The sequence below is a fragment of the Cryptomeria japonica genome, chromosome 2 (genome assembly GCF_030272615.1).
Source record: "Cryptomeria japonica chromosome 2, Sugi_1.0, whole genome shotgun sequence".
Classification (NCBI taxonomy): domain Eukaryota; kingdom Viridiplantae; phylum Streptophyta; class Pinopsida; order Cupressales; family Cupressaceae; genus Cryptomeria; species Cryptomeria japonica.
In genome coordinates this window covers 660171667-660187411 of record NC_081406.1, presented here as the reverse complement: position 1 = coordinate 660187411, position 15745 = coordinate 660171667, and the positions used below count along the sequence as shown (strand labels likewise).

Here is a 15745-nt window from a genome sequence, read left to right as displayed (position 1 = left end):
ACATTACTATGGCAATGAAACAAAAAGGCACAAAACATGAATATCACATAACACATATTTGTGTAGATATCAATACCATTCACCATCATTAGAATGGTCCATCCTTCAATGAGATATCTAAGGAAAAGTGAGCTTCACACCTCCATAAGATAGTTTTCAATTTAGGTTTCCAATTATTTATGTATGTACAACACTCACCTTTTTAAGTTTTGAAACTACCTATGTTATTTATTGGGTTGATTTCAATCTTTAGCTAGATTTAAAATTTTATAAACATCCAAATCTATAACATAAAAGAGGATCATCCTAATGGCATATTTAAGCCGATAGGCTTCAGTGCGGGCATTTATGCCTGGAAAATTGTCAGCCTCCTGGAGCATTTTATTTCGTGTCTTGGAATATTTTATTTTGCATCACGATTGCTCGACACATTTTAAATTTTTTTACGGGAAGTTGTGCCAATGCGCCGCCTTTTTTATTATTAATTAAAATATTGTTTTCTGGTGTTTTTTTGTTGAGTGAACGTGGAATTTTGTGTGAGGTCGAACCATGTTTGAAGGAAATTAATTTGTTTGGCTTGGGCATTGATGGTTATGGATACGGTCATTTTTTGGGTTCAGGTTAAACATTCATGGACTTGCAGACGAAGAATATTTGTAATGTCTCAGGTTTTGGAGAAGAAGAGGGTGTTGAAAGCGTTTGTGGTATGTGCAACTGGGTATCGCCTATTGGCCGAATTGTGTGGAGTTTGGTGTAGCGTCGGTTTGGTGTGCAAGTAAGCAATTCTTTTCCAAAAACTTTATGTTTGACTGCACTGGGTTGTGGGTGTTAAAATTTTGTTGGTTAGGTGGCAAAGGGTTTTAATTTATGTTTGACTGCACTTGGTTGTGGGTTTTAAAATTTTGTTGATTAGGAGGCAAAGGGTTTTAAGGGGAAACACCTGTTTCAATTTGAAAATATGGGATTGTCTGTGCTGTGATCGAACTTTGCATTTTTGTATATTGGGTTGGCAAGGGTTTTAACAAGAAATGGCAGTTTGTTTACATTTTTGACACACCATTAATTTGGCATTTAAAAAAAATTGAAAATTCAAACTAGCAGTTTGTTTTCATTCTCGTAACCCCGATAATTTGGGAGTTGTTTTTGGACTAAGGGTTTTTAACAAGAAAAGGCAGTTTCTACGAAAATTTCAATTGGCAGTTTGTTTTCATTTTCCTAAGCAGTTTCTTTCCATTTTCAACAGCCCCATTAATTTGGGGGTTTCCCTTGAAAACGAAAATTTAAAATTAATGGGGGCTGTTAGGTCTGACTTGGAAAGCTAATGTACTGAGAGGGGAGGGGTGTATATAGGATGACTTTGGGCATAAAACTAATGACAACTTAGTAAATAGCAACATGGGCTTTTCCTGAAAACGAAAATTTCAACTAGCAGTTTGTGTACATTTTCCTGACCTTGATAATTTGGGTTTTAAAAAAAAACAAAAAAAACTATTGAGTATACCAGTTTGACTATTTCACTGATTAACCGAGAAAGTTACATCTTTGTAAACAACTTGTCTACATATAGATAAAGAAACGAGCTGACAATATTGTAAAACCGAAGTCACTTCAATGTCTTATGTTGACTAAATTTCTATTTGGCGCATACTTTAATTTGGCTAGTTATGACCCTTATAAAATTTAGTGATACTTTTGTATGAGTTTACAGTTGTAATGAGATTATCTTGAAGTATGCTCATACAAACAATTTTCCTTCATTGATGTCAAGATTGTCTTTCTGGTGCTTGAACATGACCTTCTTCTTTTCTCTTCTTTGGATTTTAGGTCTAATGTAACCTCTTTCAAAGTTGGATGCACCTTTTTTCAGAGGTTGTGTTAATCTGCATACATCCATCGTTTGATGTAATTACTAGTCTTGACTGCTTCATCTATAGTTAGATGTGATAAATGCTGAGCTAGATCCAAGGTTTGATTTATGTTGCATTATATCCAATGCAATATATGTTGAGTTGGATCTAAATTTTGACTTATTTTTTTCTATATCGAGAGTTTGATGTGCTATTTTACTCTATGTGTAGCATAATCTACAGTTTGGTTTACAATTGTTGGGTGTATTAGTATTATGTTTAGTTTTCGGTGAACAAGAGGGTAACCAAAAGTTTGTTGTGTGTTTTAGTTTTGGAGAAGAAGAGGGCGTTCAAAGATTTCCTTCTATCTACGGTTGGGGTTTAAACTTTTCGAGTTAAGGTAACTTTTATGGTTTTTCTACAATGACTTTTGATGTTGTAGTTGTTAGTTTCATGGACACTGTATTCTAATTTTGTTTGTAATTTATTTCTTTCTGACAAGGGTTTCATGGTGGTTTCTTTCTTTTCATAGGTACCGACTGTTTTGAGTTGTTTTTTGTTTCTAATCTCTGTGTAAAACAAGAAAGGGGTTAAAGGATCAGCTTGAAATCATATTTTTTGGGTGTGTAGACCAGAATCATCTAATACTTCTAGAATTGTTGTTTGCCAATTATTTAATTTTTTGTATGGGTTAAATGTATTATTTGTATAGTTTGTTGGTTGTATGTAGCAATTATTGGGGTTCAGGGTTAGAGAACAAAAATGATAACATTTACATTTGTTTGCTGGCTTCATAATGTCATAGTAGTTCTTTTTAAGGTTTCTATGGTTTTGCTAGGAGATATAGGTTTTTGTCATTGCAGTCTTCACAAATATTGAGAAAACATTGTTGTTTCTTCTTTTGGTTTGTTTGGTGATAACATAGCTCTTGTTTAAACGCTATTAACTGCCCCATTATATGTACTTAGTTTCTCGTGGTAGCTACATGCAAGGCTATATCATCGTCTTTGTACTTTTCTTGGATTAATTCTTCTTGTGACTCTAATATATGATAGATCAAATCTGTGAAATAACTAGTGAAAATCATGACATATTCATAACAAAGATATTGGTCTTAAAAAAAAAAATTTGTTCAGGAATGGGTAAGTGTAAACAATGCCTAGGGGAATGCCCTCGATCAAAAGAGGAATAAAATCGACCCTTGTGGATGTAATTTTATTTTTTAGGAACGTAGAGAAAGAATATGAAAAACAACAAATTACTATTTGAAATAAAAGAAATCCTAAACCCTAAGACTTGGGAATGTTGTCAATAACAGGTATACCAACAAACCCTTTTCGCAAGAGATTACAACATAACATTTTTAAAAAATAGATGTTTAGGAATAAACATGGTAAAACATTATGCTATAATGAGCAATTTCAACAAAAGTGACATGATTTCCAAGATTTCCTTTGATATAAACAACTAATGTTAGAGTATCAATTTTTTGCAAAATAATGAAATATATGGATTCTGTGCTCAATTCTTGAGATAAGATAATGTTTGTTGGTGCAACATAATTCAAGAGTACAAATGTTCCCCGATTAACAATTTTGAAAGTAGTGACATTATGTGAGATAATGGTGGTCTTCGTATATGGTTAGATAGAAACTTGTGAAGAATAACATTTTGTTCAATCTAAATTTAATGTTGCATTATTTATTTATTTGAATTTGATATTTAATCTATTTTAATCCTTCTTATTGTTCTATAGACGTTGTGTACAGTCAAACAAAATCCCTTCCTTGAATTGTAAAGACTTTTAATCACTATGTCATCTCCGACAAGCTTTGTTGGTGCCTTGCAACAACCTCTCCCAGAATCTTTGGTAAGCTAATACATTGCGTGCCCTTACAAATTTGAGGTTGGGAGCATTGTTTTTAGTGTTTGAACAATACATAATAGTTCTATGAATGTTTGTCTGAGTTAATTTTAAAGATATTATTCCCATTTAATATATGTAAATAAACTGAAATATTTTCCTCGGAATGGCTCTGAAGATTTTCATATTTTATTGTATCAAGATATATTATGTCCATAATTAAAAAAACACACATTTGTATAGAAAGGCATGGACATACACATATGCATTCTCAAATTGAAAAGTACATACAAATCTTCATTTGGAGATAGCATTTTTATGTAAATGAATATATAGGTATATGAATTTACATAAGCTTGGATATACATATATCAATATTCATAATTTTGAAATATTAATATCTCTATTGGTGATATGGACATGTTCTGCACCAACTTTTAAACATATTTAGAGTTGGCTGAGTTGATCCATATGAAATAGAATTTCTTGGGATATGTATTCAACCTTGTAGCATTGTCCTTGTAGGGACTCGACCAACAATTTGAGCTTACACCATATGCAATTTGATCTATCAATGCTGGAGATGATGTCCCTTCAACATTGCTCCAACTTTTTTCATTTGAGAGAATGACAATTGATCTATATGAGAACGTGAGATACAAAATTGTCTTGCTTGATGGCATGTATATGCAAATTGGCCATTTTGCCACCCAAGTATACTAATCTGTTGCATACAAAGATTTTGAAGATAGGCTTCGTGCTATTGTTGACAAATTATGCATGTAGATATGTTTGGAACACAAGGTAGGATATGTAATATGTTTTGTTCCTTTGTCTTTACCTATTTTGTTGTTGACCTAAACAACATTTATAGAATTGAACAATCCCCGGGTGAACTCACAATAATGGTTCCCACTTTTTTGCCACTTTTGACATTGAGATGTACATTTTTAAAATAATCTTCAACTTCCGAGAACTATAACTTTTAAACTATTAAAATTTTGTAGATGATGTAAATTAGTGATTTCTAGCATTTTGTTTGTAGATTCTATATACATTTTTTTCAAATTATTTTGAAGGATTTAAAAAAAAAATTCCATCTCCCTCGAAAAGTAGTTTTTTACAACAAACTACATTTTTAAGAGTGATGTGCCTCCCGAAATGCATAACTTTTTTTCTATAAATGATAAAAACTCAATTCTTTTGAATTTTGGTTTGTAACATCAATATCTAGGGCTTGCATTTGGTTTTATAGTGATATGTTCAATATTTTTCATTTTATAAAGTTTTGAAGTCCGACTAGTCATAATTCAGACATAGGTTTACGTTTGAACACATAACTTGTTTTATATAAATCGAAATTCAATTTTTTTTTTGTTAGAAAGAAGAAATCAATACCAGGGGCATAGATATTTTTCAGATTTTTTTTGAATTAGTTTCTTATTTTTCCCAATGCGTTGAACAAAGAAGTTCATGTTCGGTGAAAAACCAATTTTCCATAAAATTAAAAAAACAAGAACATAATAAATTCAAAATATAACAAAATTATACTTGTTGGAAAGCTTGCTCTGAGTACTACCATCTAATATTTTTGGGTTATCAAGATTATTTCATTCGTGCTTTGAACCAAAGCTCCGAAGTCATTAATTCTTCAGAACTCTGAAATTTTTTGGGAGAAACCTCTAATTGGAGGGTTCGAATGAACAATACTTTGAGCGAATGTGGTTCGCTCGAACAATAATGGGTTCGAGCGAACCCCCATTCGCTCGAAACAATGGGCTTGATTTTCTTGATTTTGGCCCGTACTTTTCATACCCCCGGTTCGAGCGAACCCAGGTCTGCAATGTGGTTCGATCGAACTCCCAGGAGTAGTTCGAGCGAACACCCCTATTTTGCTCGAACACCTAGAAAATTGAACTTCCCACTTTCGCCAAATTCCTTCATTGGAAAAAGTGGGAACCAACTTTGTGAATTCACCCCCCCTCTGTTCCTTTTACAAGACTATAATTATATTCTCTCTAGAAGTGAAAATTATGAATTGTGCATTGCTTGGAAAACCTAGGTATCTCTTTAGAGAGCAAGAACAACAAATGTTGGGACAAGAAACACCCACCCCATCTAAATGTGCTCTTAAATTTGGTGTAGATTTGCCATCTACACAAAACAATGCATCTGATAATATAAGTCCCATAAAAAGCCCGAACCCTTATCAAAATAAATGGACAATAAAAGGGAGAGTAACAAATAAGAGGAAAATGTACCAATATAGTTCATCAAAAGGCAATGGGCAAGTGTTTAGTTTTGATATCATTGATAATGAAGGTTGTGAAGTTAGAGTCACTTCTTTTGGTGAAATAGCAGAATTGCATTATCACCGAGTTGAAGTAGGAGCATCCTATGTTATTTTGAAAGGTTCCGTAAAAGAAGCAAATACACAATATAATTGTAAAGCGGAAAAATCGAACCCTAGTTGTTCTCCCCTCCCCAACTCCAAGGAGAGAGAAGGGAGAGTCACTAGGGTTGATGGTTTTCACTTAGGGGAGACTTTACATTCAAAAGAGGGGTTGAAACCCACAAGATCCAATCCCACCCAATGCAGGATTGGATTCTAAATGAGTTTCAAGGGTTAAGACATCAAGGATACCCTCTTTTGTAAAGAAATGTAGATAGGATGATTGAACTAGGAATGCATGTAGAAGCAAGAAAGATTCGCTTGTAAACAGAGATAGGGATATGGGATGAAGCTGCGGACCTGGAATTAGCAGTAAAATGTCGAGACGGTGCTGTTCTGCAAATTTGAGCAAAAGTTGATGGGACGATGGCGCCCGGCGTGCACACGGTCCTCCGAAAAATCCGCGAAACGAAGGGGGATCTGTTCGTCTCTGCACAAGGATTCCAGATCTTCAATTACAGCCGCGTACCTGCAACCTACACACAGAAAAGAGAGGACGATTGGGGGGTTAGGGATGAGGGGTTTGCCTTTAGGTCAAACCCCAGTTTTGGAATTAACCAAGAAATGAGAATGCTATAAATGTAAATGTTTGTAATGTAAACGAGTACTGATACCTTGTTGTAAGAATGTTTGTATCCTTACATGCGAAGGTGTAATGTATGTAGTATGTTGTATGTTGTATGTGATCTCCTCTTCAATGGTTGAATCCTTGTCTTGAATGCAACACCTAGCCTTGAATGGAGACTTAGAATGCTCAATTGCTTGAAGGAATGCTTGAATGCTTGAATGTTTGAATGTTTGAATATCACTTCCGCGTCTTGTTCTTGCTTCTTTTTCTTCCCCCTCTTTCTAGGAGAGGAAAAGTAGTTTATATACTTGTCAATTAGGGTTGATAGACTGATTTTTCTCGACCTTAGGCCGACCAGGAAACATTATTTTCCAATTTGCAAACTTAAAGACCCGATGCCCAAAAGAGACCGGGCCCAAAATAGGGCTAGGGACTAGGGCGCTGGGCGCCATGGTCCTGGGGGACCAGGGCGCTGGGCGCCCTAGTCCTAAAGGACCAGGGCACTGGGCGCCACGGTCCCACCTCCAGGGACAACAGGGTGCAAGGAGGATCAAGCCAGGGTGCTGAAAAATGTAGTTTTTGATGTCATGAACAAGTTTTGGGGTCTCCATTCAGGTTCCGTGTTGCATCGCCATCGTGAAGACCCAAATGCAGTCGAAATTGCAAGTGTCACAATTTTAGGACGCTACATTTAGCCCCCACTTTAGCGGGAGTATAAGCGTACGCTCATACTTCCGATAAAGTACAAGGAAACAACATTGAAAAACTTTCACCACGTCAAGGAGGCAAGATACACCAAGCCCCCAGTGGACTAAGGATCTTACGACTTCGATTGACAAAGTAAAAGGGAAGATCACGAGGGAGAACCATGACTGTCAGTAGTAAGGTTCCCTCACTATGAGCCATGCAAGAAAGATATCAAAAATTTTCAAGGCAAAGCTAAATTTGTCAAGAAATTTTCAAGTATCTTGAAAAGATGTGAACGGGATGTATGCCCCCCTACGTTAAAGCGATCGCACACGCCTCACCGGGGGTGATTTCTTTAAGGTAGTGATACATATAGGAAATGAGAAAGGAAAGGAGCACATTATCACAAGGATTTAGCCCCCAAGTGTGAGATAAGCCCAAGGATAATAGACACAAAACACAAAGCACAAGGTGACTTCGCTCTCCTCGGGGTCAGTATGCTGTATGATAATTCATGTATATCATATGTATGTATGCATAATTGTTCTTCATTCCCCAATCAAGGGAGGTCACCTAGAAGAAGGGAACACATGTGTCTTTTGAGTCAACATGAGAGAGACCAAAAGAGATCTCAATGTTTTGCATCGTCCTCAAGTAGACAACACTAAGGACAACGAATAGAAGAATGAGAATAACACATAGAAGAAGTAACAAAAGAGAGGAGGAGAGAATATGCTATGCTAATGAACTAGTCTAGCACGTCATCTACCCCCCGATCTTGTTGATCAATATTTCGGGAAGGTAGGAAACACGCTAGAGGAGGAACATCCAACACAGCAGATGGAGATATCACAAGATCCAAACAAGGGCTATGTTCATATCCCAAGCCACGGTGTTCTTGTCTAGGAGCTAGGATAAGTGCTTTAGAAAATTCGTTAGATAAATGGTTATCAACATCAACATATTCATATTCACTATCAGAATGAACAGGAGTAACATTTTCATCATGAATAAGATTTTCATCTATATCATCATCAAGATTTATAAAAATAGGATCTTTAACTCGCACAGGATCAAGACCATCATGCATCTTATGTTTAGGAGATTTCAGCTCAATCGTTGGCTGAGGAGAAAGTGGAATAATATTGGCTGAAGGTGTTTTTGGGGATTGCAAAGTTTGAGAAGCAGCTGCCTGAGCTCTAAGACGACGCTTTCGTCGGCGTTCACGTGCAGAACGATTTCATCTAGTCTTAGTAGGAAGTTGCGAAGATTGAGGAGGAGGAATGTTCTCATCCTTATCACTTGGGTGTTTAGGTTGTGGTCTCTTAGGTTGAACAATAGGAGAAGAGGAAGGTCTCTTCTCTCCATAAGAGGAAGGAGGAGGAACTGCTCCATATAAGAGAGGAATATTTGGTTTAGGAAGGAGACCAAGTCCATCATGACGAGGAGGTATAGGCCTACTTTTAGGAAGTTTATTAGATATAGGCATAGTCACATTCATAGGAATGGGTTGGGAATCTTCTTGAGGAAAGACATTAGTTTTATCTTTCAAAGGAAGAACTTCCTTCTCAAGAACGATAGGAATATCAAGTTTGGGTGTTCTTGGTTCACTTAGAGATAGGATCATATCTTTTTTCCACTTTTGATAAGATTTGAAAAGATGATCACTTCGCAGAGGAAGAGATTGGAATTGTTTAGGCCAAAAGTAATCAATAGGAACGCTAGAAATTCTTTCAGCTGATTTAAAGAGACTATGATTGACAGTAACAACTTCACCATTATGGGGAAATTTCAAACACTTATGAATAAGAGAAGCAATAGCTTTCATGGAAGATAGCCAAGGATAGCCTAGCTTCACACAAAATTGTTCGGATGATGGAATAATAGCAAAGTCCACATCAAGGGATTTGTTATGGACCTCAATAGGTAATGTAATAGAACCAATTGCAGGAGAAGAAAATGCATCAAATAGTTTCACAACCACATTTGTTTCATCATAGATCACTTGATTCAATTGCAAAGTAAAAAGAAATTCTTCAGTAATGATATTAACCATACAAGAAGGATCAATAAGCACTCCATGGCAAGGTGTATTCTTGACTTTTGCAACTATATATAAAGGACCATCAGGCCCTGATAGTTTCACTAGAGTCAAAGGTGATGGAAGGATCTTTAGGGATTTTCTGCTGCTCTACAAAGTTAATCACATTCGGAGTCATGGACACAAGATCATCAGGTGAGACAGATGAATCGTTAGTATCAATCGCATTAGAGGTATGAGAAGGTAATGGATCAGTAAAAATCTGAAGATTTTGTTTAGGAGGAGCTATAGATGTGTTGCCTTTATCATTCACTCCAGAAACAGAAATAGTATTATTATCAATCAAATCTTGAATTTTACCCTTTAAAGCAAAACATTTTTCAGTATCATGCCCAGGATGACGATGAAATTGACAAAAAGATTTGTTATCAAAGTAGGGTGAATTAATCTTTGTAGGATCTATTTGCCTTATAGGAGGAAGAGTAAGCACATTTTGTTCCAATAACTTATTCATAATACTATGCAATGATTCATTCAAAGGAGTAAACTTTCTTTCTTTCTTGAAAAACTTAGAAATAGGAGGCACACCTGATGCTGCATTCACATTGTTGTTGATGATGTTTTCATTGAATTTAATTGACTCTCTGTTCGGTTTAAACTTCCCAAATGGTTGTTGACTACTATCACCCTTATCACTCGGAGCCATAGGATTTGCTTGTTCCATTTGACTCATAGTCAGTTGATAATTGTGAAGAGTTGCGCACAACTGTTGGAAAGAAGTAAACTCAGAAAATAGAAGTTTTTCTCTAATATCTTTTTGTAAATTAGAAATAAAGATTCTTTGAATATCATTGTCAGGCACTGGAAAAGAAATTTGAGCATACAAATGCTTATATCTACCAATGAAATCAGTCACTTTTTCTTTAACACCTTGTTTACAATGCATTAAATCAATCAAAGTAACTTTAGGACTTATATTGTTTTGAAATTGTTGAATAAAAGCATTTGCAAGTTGTTCGAAATAAGTAATAGAATAAGAAGGCAACGAGCAATACCATTGTAGGGCTTTATCTCTTAATGTTCTAGTAAACAGTTTCGCAAGCAACCTTTGGTCATAAGCAAAATCAGTACATATTGTTTGAAAGGTCTTAACATGTGTTAGAGGATCACCCTTACCATTATAAAGCTCCAAATGCGGAATTTCAACATGTTTAGGGGGAATAGCTCGAACAATGTCAAGAGAAAGTGGGCTCGCAACATCAAATGTGGGCACACTAAACTTAGATTGATTCATAGAGGCAATTTGTTGCTGTAAAGAAGAGACAGTTTGTGCAAGATTGTTAATGGTCGCTTCAGTCGAAGAGTTCATATTAGACGTGTTAGATTGTGATGGAGGTGTTATGTTATTGAAAGAAGGTAGAGAGTAAGGTAGTGGGACACTATGATAGTTAGTCATAGGAGATGATTGGAAAGGAGGAACACTACAAGGAGGAATGGAAGGGTTAGATGAATTGCCCCCTTGCGTCATATTTATTTGTGGAGATATAATAGGAATACTCATTGAAGGAATGAATGAAGAAGTCGGATTGAATGAAGGAAGAGGGTTGATTGAAGAAGAGGGATTGCCCCCATGACTGGTGATCATAGGTGGAATGTCTTGTATTGAAGTAGTCATTATGTTTGATGTAAAAGTAGGTATACTAGCAATAGGAGTTGTCAAAGGAATAGAATGATTAACTTGAGTAGGAGGTTGTGTATAACCTAAGGTTTCGGCACAACTTTTCATCGGCATCACATTCGAATCCACAATGTGTACAATACCACGCAAAATATCAATTCCATTCTTATCACTTTGAACCATACGTTTTAGACCCTCAATTAAAGGAAGAGCTTGACTATCGGGGTATTCTTGAGACATCCATTGTCGAAAATCATCAAATTGGTTATCCAAATTTGAAAGTTGTTCTACAGAAACCTCATGGAGAGCTTCTTCATCATTAAGAGGATTAGAGGAATTACCCATGTCCTCGTTAAAAAGGCCATTCAAATTAGGTTCCATCTCCTCGGTAATTACACCTTGGAAAGACTTAATTCTAAGGCTTCGTCTAATGGGAATAGTGTAAGTAGGACTTATTGTTGTAAAACTCATGCACTAAAGAAAGAGAGAAGATTTTGAATTTTAGAGGTAGCAAATTTCAATAAAATCAGCCAATCTCCTAGATTTAAGCTGTTAAATGCAATCAGGACAATCTCCCGAAATTTCGGAAAAAATGTCCGGGACTGTGGCGAACGGAGTGCACACGGTCCTCGCAACTTTTTTCGAAATTTTCAGGGATGAAAGTTATGATGATCTCAAAGCTAATCTGAAAAAATTGAGTGATTTTACGATCTGTAGATAGGCCAAATTAAAGTTGCAATCTCAAAATTGAACCCTACCAAGATTGTTGAAAAATGTAAAATTTGAATTTTGGAAAAGAGGGGGAAACTAAAATTTTGAATATTATGATTTTAGAGGGAATACTAAAAGCAATGCAAGTGTTGAAATTTAAAAGTTGACTCGATTTCATGCAAAATTCGAATTTGAAAGTGGAAATCAAGGTTGTTGCAATTAAACACTTAATTTCAAAAGTCACAAACTGCAAAAATTTGAATAAAACACTGAAATTTTGAATGAATGCTAACACACTTTTCAGATTTAGGACTGTAAGAAACACAATTTTGATACAAATTTCAATTTCAACAATTTTTGAATGATTAGAAGCCTCAATCCAAGCAATCGCTAGACCAACTTCGACTTTAATTTTGAAGGTGTTAAAATTGATAAAATCAGCCAAAATTCTGGATTCTAGCAGAAAAATACAGTAAGATCTAGCTCCCGAAATTTCAGAAAAAATGTCAGGGACGATGGCGCTCGGGATGCACACGGTCCTCGCAACTTTTTTCAAAATTTTCAGGGATGAAAGATATTGTGATTTTATTGCGGAATCCAAAGTTACAGCCGATTTGGAGGTGTTTTGATTAGTGAAATTATCAGTCAAAGGTTGAATCAAGAAGGTCTTAAAAATTAGGGTTTTGACATTTAACCACTTAATTTTCAGAATTAAAGCACAAATATGAATTGACAATTTGCAATAGAAGGGTAGATCTGAAACAAGCATTAACAATTAAACATTTCACAAGCTCAATTACTAAAAAGAAAATTTTAGGGTTTTTATGCAATCAACCTCTAAAATTTGCAAAAGATCAAACATGGAAATTTAGGAAAGCAAAATTTTCAGATCTAACCATGAATAATCAGAATGAGGATGTTCACATCGGGTTCACCAAAATGTAAAGCAGAAAAATCGAACCCTAGTTGTTCTCCCCTCCCCAACTCCAAGGAGAGAGAAGGGAGAGTCACTAGGGTTGATGGTTTTCACTTAGGGGAGACTTTACATTCAAAAGAGGGGTTGAAACCCACAAGATCCAATCCCACCCAATGCAGGATTAGATTCTAAATGAGTTTCAAGGGTTAAGACATCAAGGATACCCTCTTTTGTAAAGAAATGTAGATAGGATTATTGAACTAGGAATGCATGTAGAAGCAAGAAAGATTCGCTTGTAAACAGAGATAGGGATATGGGATGAAGCTGCGGACCTGGAATTAGTAGTAAAATGTCAAGACGGTGCTGTTCTGCAAATTTGAGCGAAAGTTGACGGGACGATGGCGCCCGGCGTGCACACGGTCCTCCGAAAAATCCGCGAAACAAAGGGGGATCTATTCGTGTCTGCACAAGGATTCCAGATCCTCAATTACAGCCGCGTACCTGCAACCTACACACAGAAAAGAGAGGACGATTGGGGGGTTAGGGATGAGGGGTTTGCCTTTAGGTCAAACCCCGGTTTTGGAATTAACCAAGAAATGAGAATGCTGTAAATGTAAATGTTTGTAATGTAAACAAGTACTGATACCTTGTTGTAAGAATGTTTGTATCCTTACATGCGAAGGTGTAATGTATGTAGTATGTTGTATGTTGTATGTGATCTCCTCTTCAATGGTTGAATCCTTGTCTTGAATGCAACACCTAGCCTTGAATGGAGACTTAGAATGCTCAATTGCTTGAAGGAATGCTTGAATGCTTGAATGTTTGAATGTTTGAATATCGCTTCCGCGTCTTGTTCTTGCTTCTTTTTCTTCCCCCTCTTTCTAGGAGAGGAAAAGTAGTTTATATACTTGTCAATTAGGGTTGATAGACTGATTTTTCTCGACCTTAGGCCGACCAGGAAACATTATTTTCCAATTTGCAAACTTAAAGACCCGATGCCCAAAAGAGACCGGGCCCAAAATAGGGCCAGGGACTAGGGCGCTGGGCGCCATGGTCCTGGGGGACCAGGGCGCTGGGCGCCCTAGTCCTGACGGACTAGGGCACTGGGCGCCATGGTCCTACCTCCAGGGACAACAGGGTGCAAGGAGGATCAGGCCAGTGTGCTGAAAAATGCAGTTTTTGATGTCATGAACAAGTTTCGGGGTCTCCATTCAGGTTCCATGTTGCATCGCCATCGTGAAGACCCAAATGTAGTCGAAATTGCAAGTGTCGCAATTTTAGGACGCTACAATAATAAGTTGAAAAACCATCTTGAGATTTTTGACAGAAACTTCGGTTTTGAAGCGTTGTGATCCCGATGTTGTTGCATTAGAGGAGAAATCTTGTTACACCCCTATTAATGAAGTTATAAACTGCAACAACAATTCTCTAGCTGATGTGATTTGTGTCATAGTGAATGTTGGAGAAATCTCGATAATTCTTATAAAAGATGGGACTGAGGTGAAAAAGAGAATAGTCAAAATAAATGATATGTCAACTTTCACAATTGATGTTAATCTATGGGGAATAACATTAGAAGAATTAGGTGAGGACTTGAAGAATATGCATAAATATGGAACATTTGTGATCCTTTCTATGCAGAATGCCCGAGTAGGCTATTTCAATAGGAAGGTTATCAATATGACAACTGCAACAATTATAAATACTAACCCTTGCATTCCTGAAGCAGAACCTCTAATATTGAGAGGAGAAATACCAGAATACCTCCATCCACACTCTGCAGGTGGCAATCAGATTAGTAGCCAATACAATAGAATGACAATTGCATCCATCCTTGAACACATGAGTATTGCACCAAAAATTATTGAGACCACTATTACAACTGTACTCAAATTCATAAATGATGATCATTTTTATTATATAGCTTGTCCACTACAAATCAATGGTAAAGAATGTAAAAAGAAATGTACTCGGTTAAATGATAATTCATGGATGTGCCCCAGATATCAAACACAAGTGCTTGAATATAATTATAAATACCTCTTACAGATGAAACTACAAGATCCAACAAACAACCTTTGGGCTAATGGATTCAATGAGTTTGACACAAAATTGTTGGGTACATTTGCCAAGGAACTTTACATTCTACAATATGATATGACGATAGGAAAAACACCTCGTTCTATAATTGACAAGGTTATACCAATGCACTACACCTTTACACTATTGGTATCAACTGACACATATAATTTTGAACGTAGATTGAAAGTAATAGTTAACAAAGTAGCAAAGGTCGATTTTGAAGCTCAGTGTATCGATTTGCTTGCGGAGATTGCTCGCATGGGTGCAGCTACATGATTCCATGCTGCAAAAAACAACACTTTTTTTGGAACTGCACATTAGCTGGAGATTCTCTCTATGCATTTGTTATTATTACATAATATTTGCTCCACAAAACTCCTTTCTTGATCATCCAAAATAATATACTGTTAAATATAAGGACATATGAATACCACGTTGCTTTACATTTTTTTGGGGCTTGCTCACAACTATTACTAATTATGGATAGCTCTTATAATACTTAATCTTGTTAAACACGCATTTTCATGGTTCCTTTTATTATTACACTCATATATTTCAACAAGCATTTCAAATCAATATTCATAGCATTACAAATACATACATACATGTGTGTGTGTGTGTGTGTGTGTGTGTGTGTGTGTGTGTGCATCTGCAGACATAAGCAGGTACACACAAAAAAAACTATTTGCCTAGACACACTAACATTTACACACACATATATAGTTAACTATATTTTTGTGTGTCAAAATAACTATATTATTATTTCTATCTACTCCTTCATTAATATGTCTGCATGTGTATAGGTGCATACAAGTCTGATTGTAAACTGATGTGTATATGTGCATATATAAACTTTATTTATGTTGAGCTTTAGCTCAAAATAAGTATTTCGAATTTTA

General features: G+C 36.0%; 1 protein-coding gene across 1 annotated transcript; it reads left to right on the top strand.

Moving 5' to 3' along the window:
- The first annotated feature begins 631 nt into the window (after nt 1–631).
- LOC131055170 (replication protein A 70 kDa DNA-binding subunit A-like) lies at nt 632–15122 on the top strand. The gene is made up of 2 exons (XM_059215803.1): nt 632–704; nt 14092–15122. Exons 1-2 carry the CDS (start codon nt 632–634, stop codon nt 15120–15122), a joined length of 1104 nt encoding a protein of 367 aa, XP_059071786.1.
- The last annotated feature ends 623 nt before the right edge of the window (nt 15123–15745 follow it).

Excerpts from the sequence above, each read along its gene's own strand:
- LOC131055170 (XM_059215803.1), top strand. The coding sequence starts at position 632 with ATGGACTTGCAGACGAAGAATATTTGTAATGTCTCAGGTTTTGGAGAA. Across the intron at positions 705-14,091 it reads GGGTGTTGAAAGCGTTTGTG|AAACTTCGGTTTTGAAGCGT; the intron begins GTATGTGCAACT and ends GATTTTTGACAG.